Genomic DNA, 17,696 nt, shown 5'->3' on the forward strand with positions numbered 1-17,696 from the left:
CACTGCTGTATAGTATTTCATTGCCTGACTATATCACAATATAATGAAGTTGTGATACCATGATTAGTACTTCCTCACGCATTCTTGTGTATGTCTTTTGGTGAGCACACTATGCATTTCCACCCAAGAGAGAAATATGTTTAAGAATGGGCTGCTAGGGCCTCCCTGGTGGCACAAGGGGTTAAGCACAGCACTATGAAGTTATCTGCAGCCTCTGCAGCATGAGTTCCATCCCTAGCCTGCTAGGGAGCTACCCACATGGTGCAGCAGACCTCTCCTCTCTCGCCCGCAGCTCCCCGCAGCAGTGTATTTTAGTTAGCCTGCCTGTTCTATTCCACACTGTCTCTGGTGAATCCTTTCACCCCCTACACCTCTGGCCTGTACCCCAGTTCTTGTATGCATAACTAAATAAATCTTTTTAAAAAAGAATGGGTTGCAAAGTCAGAATATCCTCAAAATTAAAAAAAAATACTATTAACTATTTTAAATGGCATATGTGCATTATATGATAATTTTTTTAAAAAGTTTATGGTTATTTTAGAGTCCCAAATCATGTAGAATAAGACACTGGATGTAAAAGGTTCTTATTTATCATAGCTCAAAGAGACTTGAATCAGCACAGTGCAGTGGATAGAACAAACACAAGTTGCACATTGGAGAGACGACAATCAAAAAAATATTTTAAAGGATAAAAGTAATACAAGACATACAAGTCATCTTTATCATTAAAAAAGCAGTATGCCATCGAGGTATAGAGTTTGTCCAGATATGTCCCAGAATAAGTTTCTTAAGCTCTCTGAGTCCTTGCTTCCCATCTATGAAATCAGGATAATATCACCATATGAAATACTATGAGAATTAAATACAATAACGATTAGCAAGATATTTAGCAAGTAAATAATATTCAGAAACTCTCAATACTTGATAGCTTTAATTTCTCTTTCTAAGCTAATTTTCTTTCCTGTTTAATGAAAACAAGTTTAATTGCCCTTAATACATCAGGAAATTTTATTAGAAGATATTTTATCTATAATTGACAGATAAAGAGCTCTAAAACACTGATGTATTACAAACAAGGAATTCTTACAATATATTACTTATTCATTCAGACATCTGACATATATTTAGCAAGCACAGATATTGTGCTAGGTATGGAGCTATACAATGTGTGAATATGAAGATGAATTAGATACATTCCTGCCCTATCATGGAGTAATTCACAACCTGTTAGAGGAGGGGAGATTTGGACTTGAATACCTTAGCATATGAGGCAATAGTCTGTGTAATTAATGACACAAAGTGGCATAAAAATATGTTACTCAAATTTGAGAAAGAGAGTCATCATTTCTGGATAATCAGAAAAGAAAAAAAAATATGAGAACATCGATATTGGCTCTTGTCTTTGAAGGGTGCATACAAATTTGTTAAGTAGAGACATCTGTCTGAAAGGAAAATTGTGTTCAAAGGAAGTACAAATAAAGGACAAAATTGATTTATGGACTGGAAATTAGTTCATCTTGGCAAGAATCTATCAGGTGTGTATACACACATACATACATTACCCTCTCCCCCTCCCACACACACATTCATATTCCAGGAAATAAGGCAAAGCTCAGGAAACAAGAAATGTTGTCTCAGATGTGATATGCAGAGGAGTTGGTAGTTGTTTTTTCATGGCAGACAATGGGGAGCCATTGCAGAAATTTATGGAGTAGACTGCCATGTCTAACTTGTTTTAGGAAGAAATTTGGCAAGCAGGATACAAGAGAGTGGAAGATGCCAGAGAAAGGACGACTAATTATGAAGCTGTTTTGACAGTTCAGGTGTGAGGTCATAAAGAAATAACTAACAATGACTCTTGGGAATGGAATGGTAGCCAGAGATTCAAAATATATTGTGAGAGAAAAATCAATGGGATATAGGAACTTATTAGAGGAGGAAGTTACATATGGGACAGAAAGGCTCACAAAGGTTCTGAAGCACAAGGATTTTTGAGAAGAAAGCTGTAGAAGATTGGCACAGATAGAACAGTAACAAGAGAAAAGGGGCAGAGAAAAAGAGTTGTCCAATGTACAATATCTCCCTATGTAGCAAAAGGAATGAAAGAAAAAGGACAGTAGTTTCACAGAGTAATAGAGGTGGGGAAATAATGATTAAGAGAGCAGAACTTTGAAGTCAGGTCTTCTGAGTCCAAATTTTAGCTCTGCCACTCACTGGCTGTGTGACTGCAAGGTACTTAGAGTTTCTCAGTCCCCAGGCCTCAGTTCTCTTGTCATTAAAACAAGCATATAATAGTACCTAATCTATGAGCTGAAGAGTTGGCAGTCATTGTCAATTCCATGTACATTTCTGCACTTATTATAGTAAAATTGAGAGATGTATTGGAGCATAGAGGATACATGACTTAGAGTAAGTGGAAGGAAACATTAATCCACTCATTTGACCACACTGTTGCCACAAAGTGTCTACCATGTGTGGACTGTGTTCTGGGTGTTGAGGATATGGTTAATTAGACTGTTCTGTTCTTTCATTCCTTTTGCTACATAGAGAGACATTGTGCATTGGACTGCCTCCAACCCTTTTCTCTTGTAAGGAGTCCCTTACAAGAGGCAAGAAGAAGAGCTGACTTTAGATGGAGCAAAACCAGATAGAAGGATAAGGATAAAGGTAGGTTGAAGGATGGGAGGATAGGGTACCATTTCTGAATGTTTCTTTTTTTCTTGGTCGCATAAGCAACATTATTAGCTAACGATGAGGAAAGGAGAGAATTTTGGGAGTCTGAAAAGAACAGATGTAAAATATTCATCTTATAGAAGTGAGACAATGACTGACTAGAGAAATGTCTTGACATTTCCTAACACATGATATTTCACCTTAGATTGAGTTCATAAATACCCAATATGGGGTTATGTGCTTTCCTCCACACAAAGTCTGCTGGTAAGATTTGGTAGAATAACTAATTGAACCATGGTTGGATTTTTTTCAGGTAAGTATAACTGGGAAGGAGCTCTCAGGAATTTGCAAGATATAATAAATGACTATGAATTTTAAATTGAGTTTGGAGGGAAGTGAAACCATGAAGCAGATAGGTGACATGGTAAGGTGGCAGAGTTGATGGATTAGCGGTCCTAGCAGGATTGAAGAATTGTTGCCCAGTGGGCAATAAAATAAGTGAGCAGGGATGTAATAAGGGGATCGAAGGAAGAATGAGAGGAACTGACATTTTCTGGGGGTGCAATTATTGGTTTAGTGTGATATGGAGTTGATGAGTTGAGGTGGGAAGGAGACAATATGACACCACAGGTATCACAAGGGAGCTGATGTCCAGGACATCCAGTGGATTATCTGCATTGATATTAAAATCACCAAGATTGATCATAGAGGTAATTGGAAAGAAAGTGATTCCTAGATGCTAATATCTTCCTAGACTATGGGAGCATGACAGCAGACTTCAGCAAGAAGTGGGCAGCGAGTGAGCATGTTAACACTTGCTTCAAGGGTGCTAGAATAGCTAAGCCTGAAAATCAGACCTATAAAAAACTTTAAAAAGCTATGAAAGTAATCATCAGCATGAGATGAACAGTAATGACAGCAACTTCAGCTTTTTTATAACAACCCATATTTTTTATAAATAACTTCCTAAAATTTTGGCCATCTGTTTGACAATAGGCAGACCATTTGCTTGTGTGCAACAATAACAATATTAGTAAAAACTCTGGCTTCTAATGATAATGATGCAGTTTGTCATTCTTCATTATGCCCACTGGCCCAAAAAATTCAGAGAACACTCCCATCAGCTATTGATAATTGGATAGAAAGATGGTCAGAAACCCCTTCATTTGACTATATCGTGGTACCAAACGTGACTCACCAGGATTGCTGGACTGAGCCTCCATAGGAATCATGAGCTTGGCCCGGGTGGCTCGGCGTGCGGCCAGTGACCTCTCCAGGGTGGACATGGAGCTCCCTGCCTCTTCAGTGTCTTGACCTAAAGGCAAAACCACACTTCTGAGAGACACACCTTCTTCAATCCTGCAACACTTTCTATCCTCTCTACTCAGGCACTCCAGTGCTCTTTTTCATTTTATTGATGGTTTAAATAATAATATTCATTTTCTTGTAGTCCATTCAATGTACTCTCATTATATAAACATGAACAAAATGCATAACTTTAATTCCAAGAGAAAGCTGTTATTTTTTCATTGTTCATAATTTTTTTGCTTAAGTATATACATGTGGAAGTGAGAATAAAATGTTTTTCCAAGATGGCATTACACCATACATACTCTTTTGTAAAATTTCTCAAGAAAATAATATGAACATCTTTCTCTGTCAATAAATGTCAGTAATATAATTTAATGGCTCTAGACATTCAACTGAATTTATCACAATATGTGTAACTAATACTTAAGATACAAAGACATTAAATCTTATAAAAACATAAGAAAAAAACTTACATTCTTCAGCCAACTCTAGGCATATTTGAATAAATTTATTATGACCTCATAAAATGCCACACCAACATGTGTGCCATTAATAGTAATAGGAAAGAATGATAAAAACAGATTTGAAGTTAATAAAAATACATGTTAAAAGAAACAAAGCTGAAGTTCTAAATAGTGTTTATGACTTGTACCCATTTTTGAAAAATATATATAAAAGCAAAGTTTATATATAGACATCTATGTGTGTCCATGTGCATACACCTACATGTGTGTAATGTAAATGTATTATATATGTCTGCATAGAAAAGTTACATGCAAGTCTTTTGACATTGCTTTCCTTTTGCAAAAGAAATAAAGGCATTTTGGGATAAGGAAAAGGAAAACATTTTTAAGTACAATTTTCTTGGTTTTTAAATTCACATACCAGGGCCTCCCTGATGGTGCAGGGGTTAATGAGTGCTATCAAGCTAACACCAGCCACTGCAGCACTAGTTTGATCCTCTGGCTGGCCAGGGAGCTGACCCACATGACACAGCAGACCTCTCCTGACTCGCCCGCTGCTCCCCTTAGCAGTGTAGTTCAGTAGATCTGCCTGTTCTGCTCCCTGCTCTGTCTCTGGTGAATCCTCTCACGCGGCCCCTTCCCCGCACCTCTGGCCTACACCCCAGCTCTTGTATGCATAAAGAAATAAATCTTTAAAATAATAATAAAATCCCATACTTGTATTCTTTTTTTCAAATAAAGTAGTAGCTAATAAAATTTTAAATTGAAAATAATGCTGAGAAAAACATCTATGTAGCTAAGGTATCAGTGGCTGCCTAAATCGGAATCTGTCTTCATACACTCCACACTATACAGAACCAGAAAAGACAATAAATCTATGCAAATCATATTCCTTTGGCACAACTAAAAGACAGAGAACACAATAAACTTCAAGTTTTTAGTAAGTGAAAAAAAAATAATTTCCAGTAAAGCTATTACTCAAACTGCTGCTACAATATCTCTATGGAAAGGTGAGTATTTAAGAAAATGCACAGGAAAGAAGAGGTGAACAAGCCTTCTGAATGTGCCCTAAAATTATGCACAAATAAAGAATGTCCATCTTGATTCTAAAAATATTTTAAAGGTCTCCTGGAAGACTGGAGCACTTGAAAGAATACTGTTCACTGACAGAGTTTGTTCTTTAAACAGATCACACAGAGCACTTAATGGAATGAAAAGTATAACTAGCAGGAGGGCTGCTTTCCCTATTATCATAGAATTGACAAGTAGGTCCTCAAATTACAGACAAATATGCACAAGCATCCTTCCATTCTAAAGAAAACAACTATCATTTGGAATCAAACTTCTCTCAGGACTCATTAAGTGACATTGCACTTAAAGTCATTGCAGTGTATAAAGGCTAAAGGAAAAAGCAAGAAGGAGTAGTACTAGAAATCATTGGCAAAACCTTCTGAGGGCTGCGAGGCAATTCTAGCCTCTCCAGTGGGAGGCAGAGATGCTCTCTTTTTGTCATGTTCAGTAAGGAACAAAGCCACAAGAATAAACACCCAAAAGTACAGAGGTTCCTGCCAAAGAGATCTACCTTTCATTCATTCTTTAGGAAGAAATCTGTCCAGGCAGGGGTCTCTCTGGTGGCACAGCAGGTTGAGCACAGTGCTGTGAAGCTGTCCACAGCCTCTACAGCATGGGTTTGATTCCCGGCTGGCCAGGGAGATACCCACATGGCATGGCAGACCTTTCCTGTCTCACCCACTGCTCCCCTCTGTAGTGCTTTCGGTCCATCTGCCTGTTCTGCTCCCAGCTCTGTCTCTGGTGAATCCTCTCACCCTCCCATGCCTCTGGCCTATACGCCCACTCTTGTATAAATAAATATATCTATTTTTTAAAAAAAAGAGAGAAATATGTCCAGGCAGAAGACTTGCTGGTCTACTCTGAGTCTATTTAAGCAGAGGAAGAGGTCATTGAATGTGGGTTCCTATGAGCTGGCAACGAGCTAGCTGACCAATCATGGGCAACTGTGACCTTTTTGCTATCTACAAATCACAGCAGAGCATTCCTTGACTACCTATGGAGTATAGCCATTTCACAAGGCAGGCCTAGGGATGCATAAGCCTGATTATGTGACTATCTCCATGGTGGTCTTGGGATAACTCTGCCTGTGATAACATGCTTTGCTGATGCAAATGTTTCTTGACGTATGGTCACAAGGTCCCCTTCTCTGTCCCTTTTAAAACTCTGTCCCCCATTCCAATCCCACCATCTGGACTTTATTCCTCATACCACTGTTGCATGATCAGCTACTACTAGCCTGTGTGCTTTCAATAAATGTATAAGAGCTTCCACTCAAGTAGCAGAGTCCTGTCTTGCAAACCTGCTCCATGACTGTTGTGTCCCTCATCGTGTTCCTGTTGCAAAGGGGCAACAGTTGAAGACAATAAGGTTGAGAGAGGGTGAGCAGTGGAGGACAAGCTCTATCACCATTTGACAAAGACAGAGAAACTCCTCTGGATGCAGTGGGTGCTTGGAAAGTTGGTGAGGATGCAGTTCTCTTGCTGGAATTCACTTGAGTATAGTTGACCCACCAGAGAGCTAGCAAACTTAGCAGGTAGAGCTATTCAGATGGAAGAAGGTTAAGCCCTAATGTGAAATGGCCAGTGAAGTGACCCCACAGGGCTTCACAAGGAATGTCTTTCATCAGAGATCCAGAATTCGAACACCATATGAAGACAGGCCTTGTGTTCAATAAAACAGTGAACTGCAAACTGTCCTTTCTCCCTTCCTCCTCATTTCTCATCTCCCTACCTGTCCTCCCACACAGCCAGGAAGAACAAATAGGTAAAAGTGAAGAGGTAAAGGAGTTTCTGAAACAGACCTTGCTCCCTCCGTCTGTCCCACCTCATCCACTCTATTTCCATAGATGGTGTTGGAAGAGTTAAAGAACAAATTGTAACTCTAGCTCTTAGAGTCAAAAGATAGTGACCTGTAAGGGAGGGAGAACCTTTAATTTATATTTCAGATTGCTGTATTCAATAGAACTTGATGCAGTTTATATACAGAAACATTAGATATTTAAGGTTTAGAAAAGGCATAGTCAGCAACTTGTGATTTAAAATCAGTAACTGAAGTCCTTGTTTGCACAATTCTAAACCAAGGAAGTCTAGTTAACCACTTACACATCCAAACAACTAAAGCATTTTTAAATTTAGCTTGGAAAGAATAAAAACTCATTCTGCGAACACATCATGAGTGGACCAAGAGATGTTTTTCATGAGAATGGTTGATTATTCTACTTCCAATATGCATCTCAAAGATACAAGAGGCCACAAAAAGTGATGTCTCTTCCAACTATTCTCTAGAAGTGGGATTTTCTGTATCAATTCATTAAAATGTAGGCATTTTTTCCTTCAGATCACTTTGTATACCAGCAGAGTCTACAGACAGGCCCCATCTGATTAGGCTAGTGATTGCATTACATATTCATCTCATACTGCACAGAAATGACAGTGGATCTACCTAGTAAGCAAGACCAAAGTAAGAGAATAGTTGATGTTTTCATACTTCAAGCACCGCGATGTGACTATTTTAAATCAAGAAATAGATGGCAAATTTCAAATCAACTTTCAATTATCTATAGACATAGGGAACTATATATATAGATAGATAGATATCTATCTATCTATATATATATAGGGTTTCAAATTTTATTGCCTCCAAAAACTTTTGTTCAAGATTTAAACAAAAAGCAATTGACTCACTTAGGCTTCACATTTCATTACCCCTCAACTCTTACCTCTTAGAAGTTATGACAACCATTATAATGATTAATGGTAGGTTGTTGGGTCATGAAAATAAACTATAAGTAGTTCATCAACCAAATTTGTATCACATCATCTTAATTACTGATAAATGACCCACTAATTAGTGGGAAGGTATCTCCCCAGAAGTGGGAGTGGAGAACCCCCTGGTGGGGTTCAGCATGGGCTGTGGGGTGCATAGTAGAAGAAATTTACCTGAATGAGAGGTGCTTTTGCTCCCCATCTGGGTTTCTGACTGGCTGTGACTGACTGGTGTGAGGTCTTGACAACTTTGGATGGGGGAGTCCCTTCCTGCAGGGTCGGTGCCTGATGGCTTCTCAATATTTTTCATCTCCATTTCTTCATGATGGATCCAAAGATCAGGGGGCCGGAGGTCCTTCTGGCTGCCCTTCCTTTTGCCAACACTGTGGGTGGCCCGTTTCCTATGGAACAAAATTGGAAGGCAAATGTGAGCCCCTCAATTCAATGGCCATTCCTCCTTTTGTTCAGTCAATTCAAGTGAGAAGCAGGAAAGGAAACAAAAAGACTCCCAGGAGGAAACCCGTGAAATCCAGGAATTGGCAGACTGGTCTTGGCTGCCTTTCCTCTTCTCCCCGGGAGCTTTACCACATTAGAGGAAACTTGGTGCTGAATCCCAAGGGGCTCGGCTGCCTGCCAGAGCATGCCTTACTCCGGCCTCACCGACGGCACAGCCACGTACAAGGTGACAGTGGGTTAGATGGAGCCATATGCCAATCTTGGGAAGTAGGCATAAGGTACCTGACTGCAACATCTGCTTAGGAAATAAATGAAGGAGTTGCTTTGAAAGGGCAAATAGAAATAAAATGACCAGAATCTGTGCCAACAGCCAAGATGGGGGCTTAGAAGAAAGTCTATACCTCAGCTGTGTAATTTAATGTGCAATTGGGAAGCTTGCTCTTTGAAGACAAAAGGCCGATCAAGGACATTTTAAGGGGAATAAAGGCCTTTTGCCTCAGAGTCCCTAAGTGTCTGGATTTAAACACAATAAGATCCATCCTTTGAAAAGAGAACAGAGTTTGGAAGTATGTTATAAATGTCTCTTATTTCCACATCAAGAATTTAGCAACTATGCATTTACTATTTGAGTAAAAGTCTCTTCTGGAGCTAGTGAAATTTAAACATTCCCAGTGTGCTAAGTAGCCCGGTGTGCATGTTAGTAGTTCTCTGCAGGTCAGTAAACTGTGGCCTGAAGGCCATGTACTCCCACTGCCTGTTTTTTTAAATAAAGTTTTATTGGATTCCTGCAGAACACATTCATTTTGCATTATAGCATGTTGGCTAGTTGCAACAAAGATCATTTACCTGCCAGAGCCTAGAATATCTGTTCTCTGGCCCTTTTCAGAAATAATTTTTAACCTCTGCTCTACAGTTTTAATTTCTAAGTCTCCACATGTAGCTTCTGTTTTTTTTTTTTTTTAATTACAACGTCTGTTCTAAATCAGAATTCAGAAGTTTGAAATCTAACCTTTGACAGAAATCCAGAGAAATACTTCTTTCTCACTTTCCTCATTTGTAATGAATGCTTTTTGAGGATAACAGCTTTCATGGTTGCCAAATGGGTCCAACTAACTACTCAATGAAAAATCTTTGTAACCTGCCAGGACACTGAGGAGGCTTTGTTATCTCAATGGCTGAACAAGAATCTTTGCACATTTTAGGCAATTAATAAATGTTAACTGATGTGATTTGTTGAATTTTCCTTAATGTTTTATTGATGTCTTTCTTAAATCATGTTGATGAGATAGGGAACAAAGAACACCAGACTTAATATCTAGTCGCTTAGTAGATAAATATTCTAGTGTTTTCTGTCCTAATATTTTCCCAACTGCAATTTGCTGATTTTTGGAAGCAGCCCCATAGCAACTCTAAGCAATGGCCTGTTATAAACCCTAGATCATCTTCTTGTGTCTAACATAATAGCTCTTTGCTAACCATCCATTCTCTGCATTCATTTCCTTATACCTCATCTTCCCACAGCTATGTGCAACTCACACATAGTGCTGTAGCTGTATGTAATCAACCCTGCTAACTTCTTATAAGAGTTCAATGTCATTTTCAAATTTGGAGACTTCATCCTTTTAGATTTCTTTCTCACATAACAAAATACTGAACAGTTTTTTTCATAACACAGTATTTAGATAACCTGTGGTAAAGAAATTGGTCAGATAATTTTCAAAACTAGAAATAAATGATGAATTCTAGTTTTCTCTTGCTTACATCCACATCTCATCCACCCATCCACCGGCTCATTCATTAATTTATTCACTTATTCACTGGTCTTAGCACCAAGCATCCCGAGATATATTAAATTTAAAAAATACTTTCAAATCTGATCGAAGCAGAACCTTTCTGTATGCTGTGAATTATAACCTCCACCTGGAAAGAAGTAATATGCTTAATAAAATGCATATGCATTTTCTGATGGATTTTAATTAAATCACAACCTCTTCTGAGAGGCTATTCATCCACTAGCTGGCTGTCAGTCAGAAGAGCTCGAGACTTTATTTCTTCTTTTATATACTCTATCAAAGCTCATCTACATCACTTTGTTTCCAGAATGTCTCTTATCAGAAAGGCCTTTGAGGGGCCTCCCTCCCCGCCCCTTGTCATTGCAGTGGTTTGTCATGAAATTGACATGTTCTCATAACTAAATCCTCTGAAACTTGCCTTAAAACCTATAAGAACAGCTGTTATCCTGGCCTTCTCTCCATCTACTGGTTCCATGACATAATGACAGCTACCCAATTGAGACCTCCAGTACTTCTCTTACCATCAGAATCTTCAAAATGTGTATGTAGGTGAACCTAGTACAGTGATTCTGAAATGTGCTATCTCTTTACCTTATCTATCTATCAATCTACCTATCTGTCTATCTTAGTTCTGATCAGATGCTTTCACAATCTATTTACTTACAAACTACTTCTTTAAGAGTCCCTTCAAACTCTCTAGCTTAAGGAAACTTCCTGATTATGTTAGAATCTCACTAGTTCATTTCCCTCATATCTCCCTATCCCATTTACCTTGCATTGATCACCATTTGGCTGTTGAGCTTCTTAGATACTCCTCCTGTGTTAATTGGTTTCCTTCAGTGTTACTGCAGTAAACTTTGTTTCCTCCTCTTTTCCAACATTAGCCATTGTTTTACAACATCTATTCATTTGTTTATCAAGAGTTAACATTGATCAGATTTGCTCATTTGTACATGCAAATCCCATATTAATCACAGCAAGAATTTTTCATTATTGACTTGGATGCAATTTTTTTTTTTTTGCAAGGTTCTTCTCTTATTCTTTTTTACCCTTTAAAAGTTTTTTTAAAGATTTATTTATTTTATTTATACAAGCACTTGATACAGTCAGAAGCATGGGAGGGTGAGAGGATTCACCAGAGCCAGAGCAGGCAGTAGAACAGGCAGACTGATGAAATACACTGCTGAGGGTGCAGCGGGCACTGCAGGAGAGGTCTGCAAGCAATGTGGGACTCTTAGCTGGTGGCTGGGGATCAAGCTGGCGCTGCAGAGGCTGTAGGCAGCTTTGCAGCCCAGCGCTCAACCGCTGTACCACCGGGGAGGCCCCTTTTTAAAGATTTATTTATGCATACAAGAACTGGAGTACAGGCCAGAAGTGCAGGGGGTGAGAGGATTCAGCAGAGACAGAGTGGGGAGCAGAACTGGTAAACTGACTGAAATGCACTGCTGAGGGGAGCAGCAGGTGAGACAGGAGAGGCCTGCTGAGCCATGTGGGTCACTTCCCTAGTTGGGGATTGAACTTGTGCTGCAGTAGCTGAACACTGCTTCATAGTCCTACCGCTTAACTATTAAAAAGCCAAAAAACTTGCACTGGAAATCCAGGTAAAATATGTTTCAGATATTCAAATAAATATGTATAATTTTGAGGTGGAATTAACATAAATTGAAGTCCTACAAGGTTGGCAGTTAAAATTCCTATGTGGAAAATACTGAAAAATAATTAAAATGTTAAAAAAATTAAAAAATCATTGAAAGTGATTTACCATAGATTTATGAGTGGAAACATTTGATCCTCAATACTGAAAATGATTATTTTTGTCAAGATTAGAATATGGGCTGATAGTAAACATTTGCTGTGTACATGTCAGATCAAATAGGAGACTTAGTCAACTGGTGATTTTATCAAGTGAAACCTAAATTTTATGGACATACTCAAATTTAATGTATTCAGGCAAGCTGTTAATCATTTCCTCAGGTAACTGCCTTAGAGATGTGACAACCATGTGTCCTGGATTTCCAGGCTATTCCTAATGTCAAGTAGTTTGTCTTTAGTATCTATACTGCCATCATAAATGTTCTATATTTTAGTCAGAAAAAATTTTATGACTTCATAACTAAACACATAAAAAAAAAACCTCCATCAATTTAAGCTTTCATAACACAATTTTTCTGTATTATTCTACTAAATTTCACTGTGTTACTAAATCTCTCAGAAAGTGTTAGTCTTGTCAATTTAATGAAAAATATAAAATTAAAAATATACAACTAAAATGAATTAGAAAATATTTATGTCATATTAATTTGCATTCCATGGGGAATTTCGGTGTGTTTTATAGATAGAATGATAGAAAGTACTTAGTCCTACTTCTTATTTGAGGAAACTGACATTCAGAGACTAGGTCCTCCCTTAAAGTTAATTAAATAAATATAAGTAATTCAATTAAAGAAGGGGGTAGAATCAGAACTACAACTTGAGCTCTAACTTTTATTAGTTATTATACATCATAAAAATTGGTGCTTAAGTGGTAGGTGTGGAATAATAACATATCTGAATAGGTGAACCTATAATCCTAAATCATACAGGTTTGTAAAACCAGTGTTACCTCAATAGTTAAGCAAAAAATAAATAAAATCATCTATCTATTTAATGCATAGAATAAAACCCACAGACACTAACTTGCATAAGGTATTAACAACATACAAAAATGTTTTAAATCCATTTGGATGCAATTCAAATCCCCCAATAAAATACAATAAATTTTACATTCTCCAATATTCATCAATAAATAAATATTAAGGATGTTCAGGAATGTGCTTCTTTCATCACCTTGTTAATTACATTAAGCTCCCATTTTTCTAAGAGCCCTATTGGGGATATTATTTGTTTCAGATTGGAATTGATTTTGCTTTCATTTGTATTACTCAATTTGTTCTAAAAGGCTCACTGGTGGTGATATGAGGTGAGGGATCCTCAGTGACATCAAAAGAGCTAACTTAAAATTCAGATATCTTGAAAAAGCAAATTTTCTTTTTCCTTTTTAGCACAACCAAAAAAAAAAAGACCAAGATGCATGCCAATGGATCTGTTTCTGAAGAAAGATATATGAAGCAAAACTGGAAAGTATACCAAGTAAATGTTAAGAGACTTTAGGGAGGAAGTAAGGAAAAACCAAAGTGGTGGCAGCAAAGGGGCTATAAATTCACTTTCGCTGGGTTTTCAGTCATTCATGGGATGATTTATCCTTTCACTCATTTTCTAATCTTAAAACCATGTCATACCTAAGGCTCAGTAGCTACTCTTTCTAAATAAAACTTTCAAGCTCTTACCAAATTGCTTTAAGGTAAGATTTAAGATAATATGAATTTTTCTAAAAGCACCAGACTCCACTTTCGCACATTGAGGAGACTGGCATTTTCTCTGTGGAGAAATAAAATGCATATAGGAATCCTTTTCATCAGATCTCTATCACCCTGAGACATTCTTCTCACAAGGCTGAAAATGGCAAAACGGAAACAGAAACAAAAAGCACTCTGTGCTACAGATAGTTAATTTAGTTTAGTGAATAAATGTATTTATGTTTTTAAAACTATCACAAATAAGCCATGTTTGGGTTGGTGCCCTCCCTAATTCCTGGAAGTGAGTCTTTCACAGCTGTGTTCTATAGACCTGCTCTTCTGATGGTTTCACATTCCCAGCTTGTACAAACTCTTTCCTGTGGATGCTGGGCATAGGGATTGTTCAATGCCTTACTCTACTAGAGTCATTTCCCCCTTAGTGCCAGTTAATGCCCAGCACTCCAGAAACTTGAGGGTGGCTACAATTTTCCAGAATGCTTACAAGAGAAGTTCATTCTATCTGCTCTCTTGTTTGGACACAAGAGACTGGCAAGGCAGATCTCACCAACTTCAAGATAATTCAGTCTCCTGAATGCAACTGATATGAAACTTAATCTGCTACAGAAATAAATTAAATATAGACTGCATCTAGAACCCTCCAAGTCACTTTCTTCAGTGTGTCCATCTTTCTTTGTCTTGTGCCACTACAAAATGCTAAGAGATACATTAGAGATCAACAAATTTGGTCATAGGATTTGTAAAAAGAGAGAGGTTAAGCTGTTAGCAAGGGCAGAGGGAAAATTACTTGATGGAGAATCTTTCTCTAGGAGTACGTGCAATACATAGTTGTCAAATGAACCATCAATGGATGAATGCCTTGGATTTATATAGTTGTACCATGCCTGAGGCTCAAAAAAATAAAAAAAAAAAAAAATAACAACAACAACAGAAAAAAAAAAAGGTAAGATTTTTCTGCAGCCAATCCAAGGAGAGAGTACAGCTGAAAACCTTTCAAGCGGATTTGAAAAGTGCTGGAGAAACAAAGAGGCAGAAGATAACCAGGAGACACTGTAGCTTCCACAACTGGCTGACACTAGGTTAATATGCTGGTTATGGGCTATTGCTGGAAGGAGATAAGCTGAATGGAACTACCTGTGTACGCTGATGTATCATTCTCTGCATGTGCTAGAGCCAAAATCTGTCTAAATGAATATATTTTTAAACCTTCACATTTTTTCATTTCTGAGAATCTGCCATAGCCAGGAAATCCACTCCATTTTGCATTTCTGGAATTTCTCTTCTATTGTAATAGTTGTCTACAAATTAAACACTTCATAGTACTATGACTGAGTTTCATATTCCACAATTTATTTAATCATTCATACAATGAGCACTGATGAAATGCCTATAGGCCTCCACTCAAAAATGATCAATACTTTTAGGAGAACACACATCACCATAAGCATAATTTCAGAGAGGTTCATATACAGGGATACATGAAGTCCTTCTCTTAGGACACATTAGGTCAGGAAGAAACTAACCTAGAAAAATAAAATCAGGGCCTCCTGAGTGGCGCAGCGGTTGAGAGCTGGGCTGCAAATCTGCCCACAGCCTCTGCAGCACAGGTTCAATCCCCAGCAACAGGCAAGGGTCCCACATGGCACGCAGACCTCTCCTGCTGCACCCGCTGCTCCCCTCAGCAGTGTATTTCATCAGTCTGCCTATTCTGCTCCCCGCTCTGGTGAATTCTCTCATCCTCCCATGCTTCTGACTGTACCCAGTGCTTGTATAAATAAATTAAAAAAAGAAAGAAAAAGAAAATCAAGCAGAAATGCTACGTGGTTCTTCAGATGGATTCTACTACTATATCTGCATGCCCAGGTCTCACTCACTTATGTTTTGGGCCTAGAATGAGCAAAAGGTAAGCTTTTGCCCAGCTTGGAAGATACTAAACATGTACATTATGAAAAAGCCCAAGAAGAAAACCATCAAAAATATAACTAAGGAAGATGAGAGTGGAGTCAGGCAGAGATGAGTCTCCCCTTCGGATTCAGCTGTTACCTACTTTCTCTGCTGGGCTGAAGAGCGCCGGGTGCAAATCACAGCCACGACCACCACCACCAGCACTGTGATTATGCCAATGGTCACCACGATAATCACAAGCAGGCTGCCGTTCTTCTGAGGGGTTACGCTGCCATGTGGGGGGTGCATCTGGCCAATGGGTGGTTCTGAAAAGATAGGCAAATGGATATCAGGGTTAGGGAGATGTGGCAGCTCAGTGCTTACTGAGATCTGTTAGGACAGGACAAGTTCCCGTTGTTCTGAGCACTCCTGAAGCAGGGAAAAAGCAATGATGAATGATCTACCCAAGATAAATGAGACATCTGTACCCACAGAACATTATACAGGAATGTTCACAGCAGCATTATTTAGAATAGTCAACCCAAATACCCATTGACTGACAAATATTGATAAAATGTGGCGCATCCACACCATGGATTGTTAGCTGGTCACAAAAAGAATAAGTAGGGATACACACTACAATATGTGCATATTGAAAACATTATACTAAGGAAAGGAAGCCAGACACAAAGACATGATTCAGGGAAATCTATTGAGATGGAAAGTAGTTTAGTGTTTGCCAATGCATGGGGAGAGGGTTTATTGAGCAGGATTGTTAAGGAATTTGGGGTTAGGGGGGTTGAAATGTTCTGCAATGAGTGGTGATGACACCACAGCTTTGTGAATATACTAAAAACCACTGTGTTGTGGACTCTAAAGGGGAGGATTTATGGTATGTGAATTATAGGAAATTTTAAAAAGGAGTAAAGCAGCATTTCTGAGTAGGACATGGGGAGGGGATTAAGGAAGCTATTTTGCACAATAAGGATTCCAGTCGATAAGGATGAGAGAAGACTAGGGTTTATGAGAAAATATCATTTATTTGATCCTGTGAAAGACAAACTATTTGACACCAATCACTCACAATTTACTTCAACTGCTTTTAAGAAGCTACCTATAAAGCACATATAATCTTTAATCTGTTGAGGTTATATGAATCCCACTTAAAGGCAGCCACTGGGTTTGAAAAAGTGTCATAAAATCCTGATATGAATGTTTTCCTGTGTTGCAACAGTGCCCGTGGCACACAATATTTAGGTAAAAATAACAGAGCAATAATACATTTTTGATAATTTATTTATGTAAATCAGCAAGAATGCTAATGATCCTTTAAATTGCTTTCTTTAAACCCTTAGTAATCAATCAATTAGAAGAAATCCTCTGTTCTACATCATGCATGTCATTATCAGTGGCATGTTTTTAAAAAGTAAATAATAACCTATAATTTTATTTATAATTTAGAAGTAGCAGCAGGCTATGAATTTGGATAGTCCCTCGACCAAACCTGAATGTGTTTCTTTAACAACCTGTATTAGCTTTCTCTGCCTCCTGAGGAAAACACTTAGGTCTTTTTCCACCTAGTGCCTCTATCTGTAAATTGGAGATAATAATGTTCATTGTATACAGCTACTTTCAGAGTTAGAGAAAATACTTAAAAAGCAACCATCTCAGTGACTGACATAGATTGAGTACTTATAACAACATTACTCTAAATAAAACTTTAAATAAAATGTTGCTAAAATTAATAATTTACCATACCATTTGGGATACTTCTGATGTGGACTTCCAAAACACAAGCTTTTTACAAATAGCACTAAATGTGAAAACTAAATTAACTTTTTCTCACAAATGAATATAACAACCCAATGTTTGCCTTAAAATCGAAACACTAGCTTTTGACAAGTTATCTAAGAATTATTGCTGGTT

General features: G+C 38.0%; 1 protein-coding gene across 2 annotated transcripts in view; it reads right to left on the reverse strand.

Moving 5' to 3' along the window:
- The window catches only part of DCC (DCC netrin 1 receptor), a 1,038,093-nt gene that overhangs the window by 50,358 nt on the left and 970,039 nt on the right, over window positions 1–17,696 (reverse strand). For both annotated transcript variants that reach the window (XM_054694039.1, XM_054694040.1), the window contains exons 23-25: window positions 15,934–16,096; window positions 8,459–8,685; window positions 3,872–3,988 (exon numbers count right to left, since the gene is read on the reverse strand). In XM_054694039.1, the coding sequence (XP_054550014.1) occupies window positions 3,872–3,988; window positions 8,459–8,685; window positions 15,934–16,096 (507 nt within the window). The remainder of the gene's footprint in view (window positions 1–3,871; window positions 3,989–8,458; window positions 8,686–15,933; window positions 16,097–17,696) is intronic.

The sequence above is a fragment of the Talpa occidentalis genome, unplaced genomic scaffold, assembly GCF_014898055.3.
Source record: "Talpa occidentalis isolate TD23 unplaced genomic scaffold, MPIMG_talOcc4v2.1 talOcc4.13, whole genome shotgun sequence".
NCBI classification, from domain to species: domain Eukaryota; kingdom Metazoa; phylum Chordata; class Mammalia; order Eulipotyphla; family Talpidae; genus Talpa; species Talpa occidentalis.